The sequence below is a fragment of the Halichoerus grypus genome, chromosome 6 (assembly GCF_964656455.1).
Source record: "Halichoerus grypus chromosome 6, mHalGry1.hap1.1, whole genome shotgun sequence".
In the NCBI taxonomy this organism is placed as follows: domain Eukaryota; kingdom Metazoa; phylum Chordata; class Mammalia; order Carnivora; family Phocidae; genus Halichoerus; species Halichoerus grypus.
The window spans coordinates 80,876,956-80,893,733 of record NC_135717.1 but is presented as its reverse complement, the minus strand read 5'-3'; the positions used below and the strand labels follow the sequence as shown (position 1 = coordinate 80,893,733).

Sequence of the window (16,778 nt, the reverse complement as noted above, 5' to 3'; positions counted from 1 at the left end):
AAAATGGAGGCTCTAACTGCTAGGATAAATGAGGCAGAAGAGAGAATCAGTGATATAGAAGAACAAATGATGGAAAATAAAGAAGCTGAGAAAAAGAGAGATAAACAACTACTGGATCACGAGGGCAGAATTCGAGAGATACTTGATACCATAAGACAAAATGATACCATAAGACAAAACAATATTAGAATAATTGGGATCCCAGAAGAAGAAAGAAAGAGAGGGGCAGAAGGTATATTGGAGCAAATTATAGCAGAGAACTTCCTAATTTGGGGAAGGAAACAGGCATCAAAATCCAGGAAGCACAGAGAACCCCTCTCAAAATCAATAAAAATAGGTCAACACCTCAACATCTAATAGTAGAACTTACGAGTCTCAGAGACAAAGAGAAAATCCTGAAAGCAGCTCAGGAGAAGAGATCTGTAACCTACAATGGTAGAAATATTAGATTGGCAACAGACCTATCCACAGAGACCTGGCAGGCCAGAAGGACTGGCATGATATATTCAGAGCACTAAATTAGAAAAATATGCAGCATGCAGCCAAGAATACTATATCCAGCTAGGCTGTCATTGAAAATAGGAGAGATAAAAAGCTTCCAGGACAAACAAAAACTAAAGGAATTTGCAAACACGAAACCAGCCCTACAAGAAATATTGAAAGGGGTCCTCTAAGCAAAGAGAGAGCCTAAAAGTAACACAGACCAGAAAGGAACACAGACAACAGTAACAGTCACCTTACAGGCAATACAATGGCACTAAATTCATATCTTTCAAAAGTTATCCTGAATGTAAATGGGCTAAATGCCCCAATCAAAAGACACAGGATATCAGATTGGATAAAAAAACAAGACCCATCGATATGCTGTCTGCAAGAGACTCATTTTAGACCAAAAGACACCCCCAGATTGAAAGCGAGGGGATGGAAAAGCATTTACCATGCTAATGGACACCAAAAGAAAACTGGGGTCGCAATCCTTATATCAGGCAAATTAGATTTTAAACCAAAGACTGTAATAAGAGATGAGGAAGGCACTATATCCTACTTAAAGGGTCTATCCAACAAGAAGATCTAACAATTGTAAATATTTATGCCCCTAACATGGGAGCAGCCAATTATATAAGCCAATTAATAACAAAATCAAAGAAACACATTGACAACAATACAATAATAGTGGGGGACTTTAACACCCCATTCACTGAAATGGACAGATCATCTAAGCAAAAGATCAACAAGGACATAAAGACTTTAAATGACACACTGGACCAAATGGACTTCACAGATATATTCAGAACATTCCATCCCAAAGCCACGGAATACACATTCTTCTCTAGTGCCCATGGAACATTCTCCAGAATAGATCACATCCTAGGTCACAAATCAGGTCTCAACTGGTACCAAAAGATTGGGATCATTCCCTGCATATCTTCAGACCACAATGCTTTGAAACTAGAACTCAATCACAAGAGGAAAGTCGGAAAGAACTCAAATACATGGAGGCTGAAGAGCATCCTACTAAAGAATGAATGGGTCAACCAGGAAATTAAAGAAGAATTTAAAAAATTCATGGAAGCCAATGAAAATGAAAACACAACTGTTCAAAATCTTTGGGATGCAGCAAAGGCAGTCCTAAGAGGAAAGTATATAGCAATACAAGCCTTTCTCAAGAAACAAGAAAGGTCTCAAGTACACAACCTAACCCTACACCTAAAGGAGCTGGAGAAAGAACAGCAAAGAAAGCCTAAACCCAGCAGGAGAAGAGAAATAATAAAGATCAGAGCAGAAATCAATGAAATAGAAACCAAAAGAACAGTAGAACAGATCAACGAAACTAAGAGCTGGTTCTTTGAAAGAATTAACAAGATTGATAAACCCCTGGCCAGACTTATCAAAAAGAAAAGAGAAATGACCCAAATCAACAAAATCATGAATGAAAGAGGAGAGATCACAACCAACACCAAAGAAATACAAACAATTATAAGAACATATTATGAGCAACTCGATGCCAGCAAATTCGATAACCTGGAAGAAATGGATGCATTCCTAGAGATGTATCAACTACCAAAACTGAACCAGGAAGAAACAGAAAACCTGAACAGACCTATAACCACTAAGGAAATTGAAGCAGTCATCAAAAATCTCCCAACAAACAAAAGCCCAGGGCCAGATGGCTTCCCAGGGGAATTCTACCAAACATTTAAAAAAGAATTAATACCTATTCTTCTGAAACTGTTCCAAAAAATAGAAATGGAAGGAAAACTTCCAAACTCGTTTTATGAGGCCACCATTACCTTGATCCCCAAACCAGACAAAGACCCCATCAAAAAGGAGAATTACCGACCAATATCCTTGATATACATGGATGCAAAAATTCTCACCAAAATACTAGCCAATAGGATCCAACAGTACATTAAAAGGATTATTCACCACGACCAAGTGGGATTTATCCCTGGGCTGCAAGGTTGGTTCAACATCCGCAAATCAATCAACGTGATACAATACATTAACAAAACAAAGAACAAGACTCATATGATCTTCTCAATAGATGCAGAAAAAGCATTTGACAAAGTACAGCATTCTTTCTTGATCAAAACTCTTCAGAGTATAGGGATAGAGGATACATACCTCAATATCATAAAAGCCATCTATGAAAAACCCACAGTAAATATCATTCTCAATGGGGAAAAACTGAGAGCTTTCCCCCTAAGGTCAGGAACACAGCAGGGATGTCCACTATCACCACTGCTATTCAACATAGTATTAAAAGTCCTAGCCACAGCAATCAGACAACAAAAAGAAATAAAAGGCATCCAAATCGGCAAAGAAGAAGTCAAACTCTCACTCTTTGTAGATCATATGATACTTCATGTGGAAAACCCAAAAGACTCCACCCCAAAACTGCTAGAACTCATACAGGAATTCAGTCAAGTGGCAGGATATAAAATCAATGCACAGAAATCAGTGGCATTCCTATACACCAACAACAAGACAGAAGAAAGAGAAGTTAAGGAGTTGATCCCATTTACAATGGCACCCAAAACCATAAGATACCTAGGAATAAATCTAACCAAAGAGGCAAAGGATCTGTACTCAGAAAACTATAAAATACTCATGAAAGAAATTGAGGAAGACACAAAGAAATGGAAAAACGTTCCATGCTCATGGATTGGAAGAACCAATATTGTGAAGATGTCAATGCTACCTAGAGCTATCTACACATTCAATGCAATCCCCATCAAAATACCATCCACTTTTTTCAAAGAAATGGAACAAATAATCCTAAAATTTGTATGGAACCAGAAAAGACCCCGAATAGCCAGAGGAATGTTGAAAAAGAAAAGCAAAGCTGGTGGCATCACAATTCCGGACTTCAAACTCTATTACAAAGCTGTCATCATCAAGACAGTATGGTACTGGCACAAAAACAGACACAGAGATCAATGGAACAGAACAAAGAGCCCAGAAATGGACCGTCAACTCTATGGTCAACTAATCTTCGAGCAAAGCAGGAAAGAATGTCCAATGGCAAAAAGACAGTCTCTTCAACAAATGGTGTTGGGAAAATTGGACAGCCACATGCAGAAGAATGAAACTGGACCATTGCCTTACACCACACACACAAATAGACTCAAAATGGTTGAAAGACCTAAATGTGAGACAGGAATCCATCAAAATCCTAAAGGAGAACACAGGCAGCAACCTCTTCGACCTCAGCCGCAGCAACTTCTTCCTAGAAACATCGCCAAAGGCAAGGGAAGCAAGGGCAAAAATGAACTATTGGGACCTCATCAAGATTAAAAGCTTTTGCACAGCAAAAGAAACAGTCAACAAAACCAAAAGACAACCGACAGACTGGGAGAAGATATTTGCAAATGACATATCAGATAAAGGGCTAGTATCCAAAATCTATAAAGAATTTCTTAAACTCTACACCCAAAAACAAATGATCCAATCAAGAAATAGGCAGAAGACATGAACAGACATTTTTCCAAAGAAGACATCCAAACGGCCAACAGACACATGAAAAAGTGCTCAACATCACTCGGCATCAGGGAAATCCACATCAAAACCTCAATGAGATATCACCTCACACCAGTCAGAATGGCTAAAATTAACAAGTCAGGAAACGACAGATGTTGGCGGGGATGTGGAGAAAGGGGAACCCTCCTACACTGTTGGTGGGAAGGCAAGCTGGTGCAGCCACTCTGGAAAACAGTATGGAGGTTCCTCAAAAAGCAGAAAATAGAACTACCCTACGATCCAGCAATTGCACTACTGGGTATTTACCCCAAAGATACAAATGTAGTGATCTGACGGTGTACATGCACCCTGATGTTTATAGCAGCAATGTCCACAATAGCCAAACTGTGGAAAGAACCAAGATGTCCATCGACAGATGAATGGATAAAGAAGATGTGGTATATACATACACATACACAATGGAATATTATGCAGCCATCAAAAGGAATGAGATCTTGCCATTTGCAACGACGTGGATGGAACTGGAGGGTATTATGCTGAGCGATATAAGTCAATCAGAGAAAGACATGTATCATATGACCTCACTGATATGAGGAATTCTTAATCTCAGGAAACAAACTGAGGGTTGCTGGAGTGGTGGGGGGTGGGAGGGATGGGGTGGCTGGGTGATAAGACATTGGGGAGGGTATGTGCTATGGTGAGTGCTGTGAATTATTTAAGACTGTTGAATCACAGATCTGTACCTCTGAAACAAATAATACATTATATGTTAAAAAAAAAAAAAAAGAAGATAGCAGGGAGGAAAAAATGAAGGAGGGGAAATCGGAGGGGGAGATGAACCATGAGAGACTATGGACCTGAGAAACAAGCTGAGGGTTCTATAGGGTAGGACGGTGGGGGGATGGGTTAGCCCAGTGATGGGTATTAAAGAGGGCATGTACTGAATGGAGCACTGGGTGTTAAAAGCAAACAATGAATCATGGAACACTATATCAAAAACTAATGATGTAATGTATGGTGATTAACATAACTTAATAAAAAAAAAAGAGAGAAAAAAAAAAGTCTTATGTTCTCTCCAATTTTCATTTTTCTTTCTCTACCGAAGGTCACAATGATCCTTCTTCTCATCTAGGGTGAATCAGTACAGGGGTAGAGTTCTGACATGTCACCTAAAGAAAAGGATCCTGCTCCAAAATAACTTCAGGTTGTCTGAAATGATACCAGTTACACATTCAAGTGCAATAGACAATCACTCTGAGGGAACTGGAGAGTTGTCAGTCATCGCTGGCTTAGAGTGAAAGAAAATACACTGATTGTATTGCTCCTTAAAGTACACTAAACATGAAGAGGAACAGGTTTATCTTTCAACTTAAAGGTAAAGCAGGCTTGGCTGGAATAGCTTAAGGAGGCTTACACAGCCAGAAGACAGTATAAGGCTTTTGCATGCTCTGGCAGGGGACAGAAAAAGTTAGAGAAACAAGGAGAAAATTCTGTCTAAAGCTTAGTTTGTGTATCCACGGCACAGGCCAGTGGGCAGTTCTCACCACAGCTAATGAGCCAGCTCCCTCTAACAGAAGGACTGCTTCCCAGGGTGGACCACATGGCATTTTATAGGGAGAAGAGCCATACTTGTAGTTTGGTGGAAACCATAATAATGTAACGGGAAAAAAACCAAACCAGCTCTCAAAGAGCTGGAGAAGTAGCAGTCATTTTAGTCCACAAATGATGCCAGATAGGGGATACTTCTTAGAACCTAAGAATGTATATATATTACTATACAAACAATTTGCATTATTTTCTCCCAGTGTCCTAACCAGTCTCAGATCCAAGGATTCAGACATTCCATTTATTGACAAGTCACTGTTACCACAACAGCTTCCTGTAGTGACTACTGTCTTAGTTATAATGATAATGACCCTCATCATCAGAATTCACAGTAAAATCACCATTTGACAAGCACATTTCCCCCCAAACAGCTAACAGGTCTTGAATCCATCCAAAGGAAGTGAGAATAATTTTCAGTTAGAAATATTTTTTGCAGTCCTCACATCCAGCATAATTTCAGAAGCACATATTTCAATAAATGTTTTCTTTCCTATTTTCAGTGTTTTCTATATCCTAAATCACCATTCAACTGTACAGAACTTGAAATTAAATCTATTCCTCTTTCAGAACTGTGGCTCATATTCCATCTCAAAAATATTTGTTTATGCAAAATTGAATGAGAAAAACAACCTGGAACCAAACCAGTTACTTTTATTTTTTTTTATTTTTTATTTTTTAAAGATTTTATTTATTTAACAGAGAGAGCACAAGCAGAGGGAGAGAGAGGGAGAAGCAGGCTCCCTGCTGAGCAAGGAGCCTGAAACCAGTTACTTTTAAAAAATGACTATTTCCTTCTTTTAAAAAAATTTCTAATTGTGGTAAAAAAAAAAAAAAAACACTAACATAAAATTTACTATCTTAATCCTTTTTACGTGTGGAGTTCAGTAGTGTTGAACATATTCACATTGTTGTGCAACAGAACTCTGGAACCTTTTCATCTTGCAAAATTGAAACTGTACTCATTCAACAACTCCCATTCCTGCCTCTCCCCAGTCTCTGCTAACCACCATTCTACTTTGTTTCTATGAATTTGACTATTTTAGATACCTCTTCTAAGTGGAATCACACAGTATTTGTCTTCTGTGCCTGGCTTATTTCACTTAGCATAAAGTCCTTAAGGTCCATCCAAACTGTAGCATGTGACAGGATTTCCTTCCTTTTCAAGGCTGAATATCCCATTGTACATGAGACCACATGGTGTTTATCCATTAATCCATTGATTGGCATTTGGGTTGCTTCCATCTCTTAGCTATTGTGAAGAATGCTGCTATAAATATGGGTGTGCAAATATCTGAGACCCTGCTTTCAATTCTTCTGGGATATATACCCAGAAGTGGGATTGCTAGATAATATGATACTTCTATTTTTAATTTTTTGAGGACCTGTGGTCCTGTTTTCCACAGCGGAAATGCCACTACCAGCGCACAAGGGTTCTAATTTCTCCACATCTTCACGAACACTTGTTATTTTCTGTTTTTTGACATCCTAATGGGTGTGAGATGACAGCTCATTGTGACTCTGATTTGTATTTCCCTAATGATACTGATACTGGGCATCTTTTCATATGTTTTTCGGCCATTTGTATATTATCTTTAGAGATTTTAACTACTTTTAAAGGCATACAGGTGACTTTTAAGTCACTATCCAAATTACAATTTCAATAAAAACTTATTTTTATAAAAGGATTCAAGACTATCTGAAGTTAGAATGCAAATAACACAATATTATTCTTTTTAAATCTCTATCATACCTGAAACATAACCCATATAAACCCAGCCAACAAAGCAAGTGATTTCACTTCCACATAGAAAGCAAACATTTGAACCATTACTAAAGATAAATTGATTTCATTGACATGCTGAGTAGACTTGCTATCTATAACTTTAAAATTGTTTATGGATTTTTCTGACAAGCGTGCATCAGATAATGATAAGGACATTCTAGAAGTGCTACGATCATCACCCCTGAAAGACACTTAAACTGACAAGGGGTTATTTTTATCATTTGGGGCTTTTTTGTATTCAGTAAACTTCAGTTGGAAAGCATTCAGCCTGTGCTCTCCTATACTATTTCTTCAGGGTGTTTTCTTTCACTGGCTCCTGTTCTGGCGCTCCGCTTATGTCCGTGTTTCTCCAAGTAGGACCCCTAGACCACCTGCTTTGGCATGACCTGGGTCATGTAAACGGCAGGGACTGGTTCAAAAGGCAGATTTCTGGCCTCTACCCTGCCTTTCTCTTCTTCACGGCTCTTCTATGATGACACTGGACACATTCTACATTTCATTACTGTCTGTGTCCCCTTGCTTGAATTCAAGCTCCTTAAGGGAGCTCTGGTATTTTTTGTTGTTGTTGTTGTTCACTGCTGTATTCCTAAGTGTCCAGAATATAATGCACAGATACTCAAATATTTACAGAATGTTGATGAACAAAACCATTTGTCAAGAGCATGTTAAAATCTGTCAAACTATATCATCTGATTTGGCACAAATTTATGGATTTATTCACTTTAAATTTTAATTAATATATTATGATGCTCTGTCAAGGTCACTATGCTTCCCATCTGCCCTAATTTCTGAATGAGTTTGAAAACATGTCACAATAAGATACAGGTTTCATATCACTTCAATCCCAAAATATGTCATGAATTTCCACTATCTACAGAAAAAGTCTACACTTCTCAGAGTGGGTCTGAGACCCTCCACGATCTTGTGCCAGCCTGCCTCTTTAGCCTCTTCTACAACATTCTCTCCTGCAGGCTCACTGACTTCTTGTATGTGTCCTTGTCTATTCCACTGTTTACGCCTTTCTGTCAGCCAGGAAAGCTATTTTACCCTGTTATTTTGCCTAAATGCTACTCATTTTTCAAGCCACAGCTTAAAGGTCACCTCCACATAAAGCTTTCTCCCCAAATGGCAGAGCTGAATTTAACTGTCCTGTATGTTCCTCAAGTTTGCATATACCAAACACTTAGCACAGTGCTTTGTATACATTAATGGTCTCTAAGAACTTTGTATTGAATTTCCGTAGGCTTAATTTTGAGGTAGGCTATAACTCACCAGTTGCAGAGTCTGGTTCAGAGTCATTAGCACTATCACCATCACTACCGTCCAAAAGAATCTTCCTCTGTTGTACCACAGCTTTTGATGCTGCTTTTCTTTTCCCTTGAGCACCGTGAAAATCATCTTCCTCGGTAATCTTATCCAAATCTTCAGGAGAGGCGTAAAAATCAACGGAAAACTTTTGTGACAGGTAATATTGCAAGAACTGCAGAATAGACTTCTATCACATCTGTTGTTTTTATTTGCCCCGCTTCATCCCTTCACTGCTTCTGAGAGACCACAGAGTCCAACCTGGGTCAATCCCAGTACCTCAGCTTCCTGACAAAAGAGTCCAGTTTAAGGATAAGTGCGAGACTCAACTGAGGAGTCCTTCCCCAAGAAACAATAAAAACGAGCTGGGAAGATGCAGCCCCTTTCTTCAGTGGTCAACAGCTACTGGCTAGGAGCCGGGGGTCATCATGACCCTTCCCCAGGGAAGAAAAGAAAAATGGGTCTGCAGTAAAAGGGAAGAAAACTAAAACACAAAGAAACAAAGGAGAAGTGGTAAAAGGAACCTTGACAAATTTAAATATCTTGGTTCTAGCTACCGTGTCAGGTATTTAAATCAAAGTCAGAAAAATTGCAATGTTGACAGAAAAAGTAAATATTATTATTAATATCAAAACTTACCTAAATAATCACTGGCTACACTGCAATTGGAGATATGGGGAGCCTTATTCATTGTTCCGGTTTCGCTGCTGCCACATTTTTCGGTGCCTAAAGACAAGGAAGAAGGAAAAAGATAGAGGCAACTTAATCAGCCAAGGGGCAGAAATAGGAAAATTGGTGCTCCAATGTAAAAGCAACCAGATACAGATGAATGATCCAAACTCAGAGCACAATGATTTACCTTGGAAAGGTTAGCATATGGTTAGGAGTTTGGGCTCTGAAATCACACAGACTTAGACTTCAGTTGAAATTCAGGCTCTATCATTTACATTGGCTATATGGCCACAGGAAAGTTGCTTATCCTCTCTAAGACTTAATGTCTTCATCTATAATATGGAGATAAAAAATAGTGTGTGGAATAATTGGGTTTATTGTGGGGGATTAAATGTCGATCACATATAGGAATTGCTTATTGTAGTGCCCAGCACATAGGAAACAGTCAATAAATATTAACTATCATTTCCATGTAAGCTGATACATGCTCTTACTAACAAAGCCTCTTCAATCATTATAATAATCTTAAAATGATTTAAAGTATTTCAAGAGGACTTTAAGTCATGATAATTGGTACTATTAAATCCCATTGCTATAAAGGGCATTCATCTATGAGAAGTGGTACTTCCAAGGAAATCCTGCTATGTATTCTACCCTCTCTTACTGGAGAGAGATGAATTTCATTTTCTCAATTTTTGGATATAAGATAATTCTCTTTTTACATTTCTTTGATTTCCTGATTACTAAATGGCTCCCTAATCAACAGTGTCTCATTCATTTCCAAATAGGAGGCAATACTGATTTAAACATCTATACCCCTAAATAAGCTAATAAGTTAAAAATATCCTCCAACACAAGTTAAGCCAAAACAATTTCATCCAAAAAGTATTTTAACAGTTTGAATATCTTTTCCAGGAATAATGATTTCTGCCTCTCCAGAATATCAATATTGCCATCTGCTGCACAGTTGCCAGAAAAATCGAAGGAGAAAAACCCAGAGAAATCCACAAGTCACACATCTCTTATGTCCACTGAGCTTGCTAACCAAACCAGTATCTTTAACCTGTAAATAATAAAAACTACCACCACCAGGTCATGTTTAATGGATTTGAATTTTGAGAGAAAACAGGTGGATTGTTAGGATTGTATAGACCAATTCATTTGATCAAGAAATTAAATTTCCACTGTAAACAAAAATGTAGCTTGAACATCCAAGCTCATAGTCCATGACCACAAGTTTACATTAAGTGTTAAGCAGAGATATGTGTGTGGGGTGGGGTGGAGGGGGGCGTAGATTTATGCAGCAGAATAAACAACCGAATCTAATTGTGCCCTCTGCAAACTGCTCCATTTGTTGTCCATAGTATTAAAATTTTACTCTTCCCTCTGTGAAGGCTCATCCAGAGAAATGATGACAAGAACACAAGGTTATAAAGATAAATATATGGAAAATAAAGTTACTTTTATCTTGAGCCTCTTCCACATCAATGGTGACTGTTGAAAGTTCCTTCACTGATAAAGCTAGTGCGACTTCTAAGTCTCGCTGGTAGAGCTTGTCATCTAAAGCCATCCTAAGGTGGACACACAAACAAAAATCAGTTTTTAAAAATACCAATCTCAACCAAACAGCAAAATCTGTGATTTTCCTAAATTACTATTTAAGAGCTGCCAACTCACAAAAATGTTTTTAAACAGTAATCATGATCATAATTGACTTTACTGACAACACTGCTAATATGTAGTAATGTCATGTTACATCTAGCACAAGAAACTGAAAAGAGCAGCAAGCACCATTGTTAAGTACTGTTTCCTTTCTGTGTAATGTCAGTCCTTACTACCAACTCCAAGCAGCTGCTCAACCTAGAATAAAGATGTGGCTCAAAAACCCACTTAGAAATCTTCTTTGACCTCACTCACACCTCCCTAGACAAGTATTATAGCTCTTATATTAAACTGGTTTTTAACATCTGTTCCTCCCAATCTCAACTTTAACAAATATGTCACCAAGTACTTACTGTGTATGAGGCACACACTAGATAGAATACTAAAACTACCCTCAAGGAACCTGCAATTAATGAGGAGGGTAGGGAAATAAGACATACTAATAATTATATATGCAGATTATTATTATTATTATTATCTCCTATTCAAGGTGGTCAAAAGTGCTATGGTAAGAAAAGAAATCAAAGATTTTTTAAAAAAAGGTTATATAAGGACAAAATACTGAGATGCACCTTGAGGGATTTATTATTTTCTAAAAACAAGTTTTATTGAGATATAATTTACATAGCATAAAACTCACCCTTTTAAAGTGTACAATTCAGCAGTCTATAGTATATTCAGAGTTGAGAAACCATCACTACTATCTAATTTCAGAATATTTTCATCACCCCAAAAAGAAACCCTATATCCATTAGCAGTCACTCCCTGCTTACCCCTCCCCAGCACCTGGCAACCACTAATCTACTTTCTGTTTCTATGGACTCACCTGTTCCGGACATTTCATATCAATGGAATCATACATGTGGACTTTTATGTTTGGCTTCTTTTGCTCAGCATGTTTTCAAGGTTCATCCATGTTGTAGCATATATCAGGACTTCTTTTTATTGCTGAATGATAGTCCAGTGTATGGACAGACCATATTTTATTTATCCATTCACTAGTTGGTAGACATTTGGATTGCTTCCATTTTTTGGCCATTATGAATAATGCTATGAACCTTCATGTCCAAGTTTTTGTATGGCTATATGTTTTCATTTCTCCTGGGTATATACCTAGGCTGGGTTATAAAATAACTTTGTGTTTAACATTTGGAGGAACTGCTAACTCTGCTTTCCAATGTGGCTGCACCATTTTACATCCCCAGCAACAATGTGTCAGAGTTCCAATTGCTCCACATCCTCTCACTGGCTATTGTCTGTCTTTTTGATTATGGCCATCCCAACGGGTGTGGGTGTGAAGTACCGTCTCACCACAGTATTGATTTGCACTTCCCTGATGGCTAAGAATGTCAAGCATCTTTTATGTGCTTATTAGCCATTTGTAGATCTTCTTTGGAGAAATGTCTACTCAAATCCTTTGCCCATTTTGTAAATTGGGTTATTAGTCTTTTATTGTTGAGTTGTAAGAGTTCTTTATATATTCTGAATACAAATCCCTCATCAATTATATGATTGGGAAATACTCTCTCCCATTTGTAGGTTATTTTTTCACTGTATTTAAAATGTAGTACAAGGAGCTCGAAAACAAAAACGAAAAAAGAGAAAAAAGTAAAGAGCAGGACATGGGGTAAATTTCTCTGTTAATGAACTCTTCTCATACTCGCAGCAGTGAACCATATCATACCCCATGTTCCATTTGTTAATACTCCCATCTGCGTTGGTGGTATAGTGGTGAGCATAGCTGCCTTCCATTTGTTAATACTCCCCTTCTGCCCATCTCTCCATACTACAGGTTTGGGGCTTCTCGGGACTTCCTTCTCTCATTCTCTCTTCTCTCTTGGTACTAACTAATGGAAATCCTATAGTCTACAAACTATAGGACCTTCTCAGTGCTGGACAAGTCTCAACAATATAAAGAGAAAATATCTTTTACCTACAGAAAAATAACATGGTTTTAATTTTTAGAAGATTATCCTTACAAATGTAATTTTTAACAAAGTAGTCTTATAAGACTTGAGGACTTTAGAGACAGGTACAGAGTCCTATCAAAGTAAGCTGTAACTCCTAAACTTTGTAATTATGATTATCTTAATACTTAAATGAGTATTTCCTTACATGTTTGTGAATTTCTTTTTTAAGGCAGAAAGTCAGAAGGGGATTAATGGTACATCCCTGTTCTCTTACACCCACTAAATAAAATAATACCTAGGACTCTGCTCAAGTAATAATTTAAACCAAGAGTTCAAATCTGTCCCTCTCTTAGATTAACACATCTAATGTATATTTACTATATGTCTTACCTCTCACCTTTTTTTAGGGGTTTTCTCTTGTTGTGAGATATCTTCTTTCTGGAGATTCTTCAGTTCAGGTTTCCTTGTTTCTAGTTTTAACTCCTTTGGTGTTGTTCTGGGTTTCTTATTTAAAGGTGCAGTTGCAGAAACAAAGTCATCTATTTATGTGTGAATCAAAAATAAAAGAATCTATGACATTGCTTTTCATAAGTAAGAAATAAAAACATTTTCTGAGCAGTTGAAATTCATTACAGTGTGAGTTCAAGTTTTAAACATTAAGAAAATTGTTTAACTGCCACAACGTAAAAAATGTGGTTGGCATATTATTTATCTTTATTCTCACTCATGCTTTTCAACTTTGTCGTAGTGGCCTTTATTTATGAAATTATCAGTCTAGCAAAAACTGATACAGTTCCAGTGACACTCAACATAAAACTGCTGCTATAGCTTTTATACTCATGTGTGACACACGCGTGAATAACTTCCGGGCACATGTAGTCTTAATTGCAGCGTTAGTATTAATACATGTTGTCTCTTTAGAGATTCCCAGAGTAGGAATATGATAACTCGTGGCTTGTCCCCCAACTCCACTCCATAATGTCTAGAACACAACTGGCAATTTATAAAAATCTACTGACCTACTGATAATAGTAATAAAAAGCTACAAGTTAGAGTCTCTACAATTTTCTCCCAAGTTTTAGACACACTTATGGTTGAGCCCAATGCAAAAAACAGGTTCCTTCAAACCTCAGGATTACAAAACATTTGACTCACAGAAAGCTCTGGTGGTCTGAGAAATACAGAACCTACTTCGAAGTATAATGTAATCTAACTAAATGTTTCTCACACTTTCTGACCAAAATTCCCTTAATAGCAGAGACAAAAAAATACATAACCCAATAGGGTATAGCTTACTCCTAGCCTTTCTTCGAGGTCTTTTTTTTTTCTTCCAAGTTTTTATTTAAATTCCTGTTAGTTAACATACAGTGTAATGTTTACTAGAATTTAGTGATTCAACACTTATAATCAACACCCAGCGTGCATCACAAGTGGTGCCCTCCTTAATCCCCATCACCTATTACCCCCTCCCCCCCCCCACTCAGCCCCGCTCTGGTAACCATCAGTTTGTTCTCTACAGTTAAGAGTCTATTTCTTGGGGTGCCTGGGTGGCTCAGTCATTAAGCATCTGCCTTCGGCTCAGGTCATGATCCCAGGGTCCTGGGATCGAGTCCCGCATCAGGCTCCCTGCTCTGCAGGAAGCCTGCTTCTCCCTCTCCCACTCCCTCTGCTTGTGTTCCCTCTCTCGCTGTGTCTCTGTCAAATAAATAAATAAAATTTTTAAAAAAAAAGTCTATTTCTTGGTTTGCCTCTCTTCCCCCCACCATGTTCATTTGTTTTGTTTTTAAAATTCCACATGAGCGAGATCATATGGTATTTCTTTCTCTGATGTATTTCACTTAGCATAATACACTTTAGCTCTATCCATGTCATTGCAAATGTAAGATTTCATTCTTCTTTATGGCTGAGTAATATATGATCCAGCAATTGCACTAGTAGGTATTTACCCAAAGGATACAAAAATACTAATTTGAAGGGATACACGCACCCTGATGTTTATACCAGCATTATCTACAATAGCCAAATTATGGAAAGAGCCCGAATGTCCACTGACCGATGAATGGATAAAGAAGATGTGGTATATAAAATCTTGTTTTATTGTACAATTAATGGGCATTTCACATTATATTCTGTAACACATTTGTGTTTCAAAAGCCAATGTGTTTCTTCTTAAGGAAAGGGATAGGAGGAGACAAATCCCACTATGAGAAACAAGAACCTAGAATAGTTTAGATCTAAAGAGCCATTTCACCTGGCCCTGTTCACTTTTCACTTACCCACATAATTCTTATCAGTGTAATTATCAGCATAATCATCCCAAATGCTTAGAAGGTCATTTTTGCAGCCCTAGCTCATATACAATTGAGCAATATCTTCAATGTTAGAGTTCTATATGTCATACAAATTCTGAGAAAATAGATTTCCAAATTTTTAAAGCAAAAATATGAATCTCCACTTACCATCGCTGTCAGAATTCTCAAACTGTGAATAATTGACTGGTTTCTTATGCCTATGACCAAGAGAGAAATTTTTTAATTACACAAATACCAATTTCCCACCTCCAATCCTTAAGATCATTAACAGTCTTGAGTAAAGGAAAATGTGTTTCGATTCTCTTAAGAATACTTAAACTTGAAACACGAGTTGGATTTTACAGTTGGAACTTAGCATTAGCTGAAGTAATTACAACTATACTTGATACACCTGATAAGGAAAAAATGAATTCAGATGAACCCTCAAAGTAAAAATAATCAATATCATTAACATAATTTACATACTGTGTAATTGCTGTGAGGTGCTTATAAGTTCCTGTTATACGTTTTCTTTTGTTTTATGTGCGCATTCTGTCTTATTAAAAACTTGACATTGAAAGCTATTTTCTCTCTTTCTTTAATCTCCCCACAATACTAAATAATGTTCTTTATGCACTGGACAGCGAAACAATGGTGAGTGACTTTGTACCTGCCACCTGAAACAAATCTTTTACTACTTTAGAGAGCCATTAGAAGAAAGTGATATTCAAAGTGGAAAAAATAAACTCACTTTCTTCCCCCTTCCTCTAGGCACTAAATGAAATGGCATTGTGGTTTTCTTTTCTACCTTTTGCCAAATACCCAAGTGTGAATAACCTAGTAGGCCAATTGTTCTTTCAAGTAAAATGGTGTTCTATGGAAAAGAAGTCAGTTCAGCTCCCAACTCAATCTCATAAGTGCTTTCCCTGGAGACAAACACTGTAGAAGTAGTTTATGTGTATATACGTAACTCTTACTACTCTCCTAATCTTTGGAGCTAAAGAATTTGAAAGCTGAATAAAATACAAAAACCCCTTTAGAAACTCTGAAGACTGAATAATAGTAAAATATAATAAAACCTCTTAAAAAAAGAAGTATGCTCAACAGTTGAGCTATAATGAATATGAGAATTCTTACTGCTTCATCAAACACACTCTTAAGTGAAACTGGCATTTTCTCTCTCTTTTTTTTTTTTGTACTCTGAGTGTGCAGCAGTAAAGAATACAAAGATACTCGTGCAGTTCGGTGCCACTGCCTTGATTTGTGCTGAGCTTCCAGCAGTTATGCCACCATTGCAGTGCAGATGACAGAACAATGAATAAAGCGAGCAATGTCTCAGGATTACTATGAAAATAGTTTTGACCTTAGAAGGTTTCAGGGAACCATAGGGGTCTGTAGCTGGTACTTTGACAACTGCTATTCCAGACAAGGGGATTATGTCTTTGCTACTTGGGTGTTTAAAATCCATTTCAGACTTCATGTGCTCAAAATGGAACTCCTGATCCCCCACACCTCCTGAACCTGTTCCCTTTCCTAGTCTTCCCCACCTTGGTTAGTACAAAGATCATC

At 37.5% G+C, this 16,778-nt stretch overlaps 1 protein-coding gene across 2 annotated transcripts in view; it reads right to left on the bottom strand.

Moving 5' to 3' along the window:
* Positions 1–16,778, bottom strand: part of RAD51AP1 (RAD51 associated protein 1) — a 28,111-nt gene that overhangs the window by 9,900 nt on the left and 1,433 nt on the right. For both annotated transcript variants that reach the window (XM_036082130.2, XM_036082131.2), the window contains exons 2-6: positions 15,378–15,427; positions 13,316–13,457; positions 10,808–10,917; positions 9,314–9,400; positions 8,642–8,791 (exon numbers count right to left, since the gene is read on the bottom strand). In XM_036082130.2, coding sequence (XP_035938023.2) covers positions 8,642–8,791; positions 9,314–9,400; positions 10,808–10,917; positions 13,316–13,457; positions 15,378–15,427 — 539 coding nt within the window. The remainder of the gene's footprint in view (positions 1–8,641; positions 8,792–9,313; positions 9,401–10,807; positions 10,918–13,315; positions 13,458–15,377; positions 15,428–16,778) is intronic.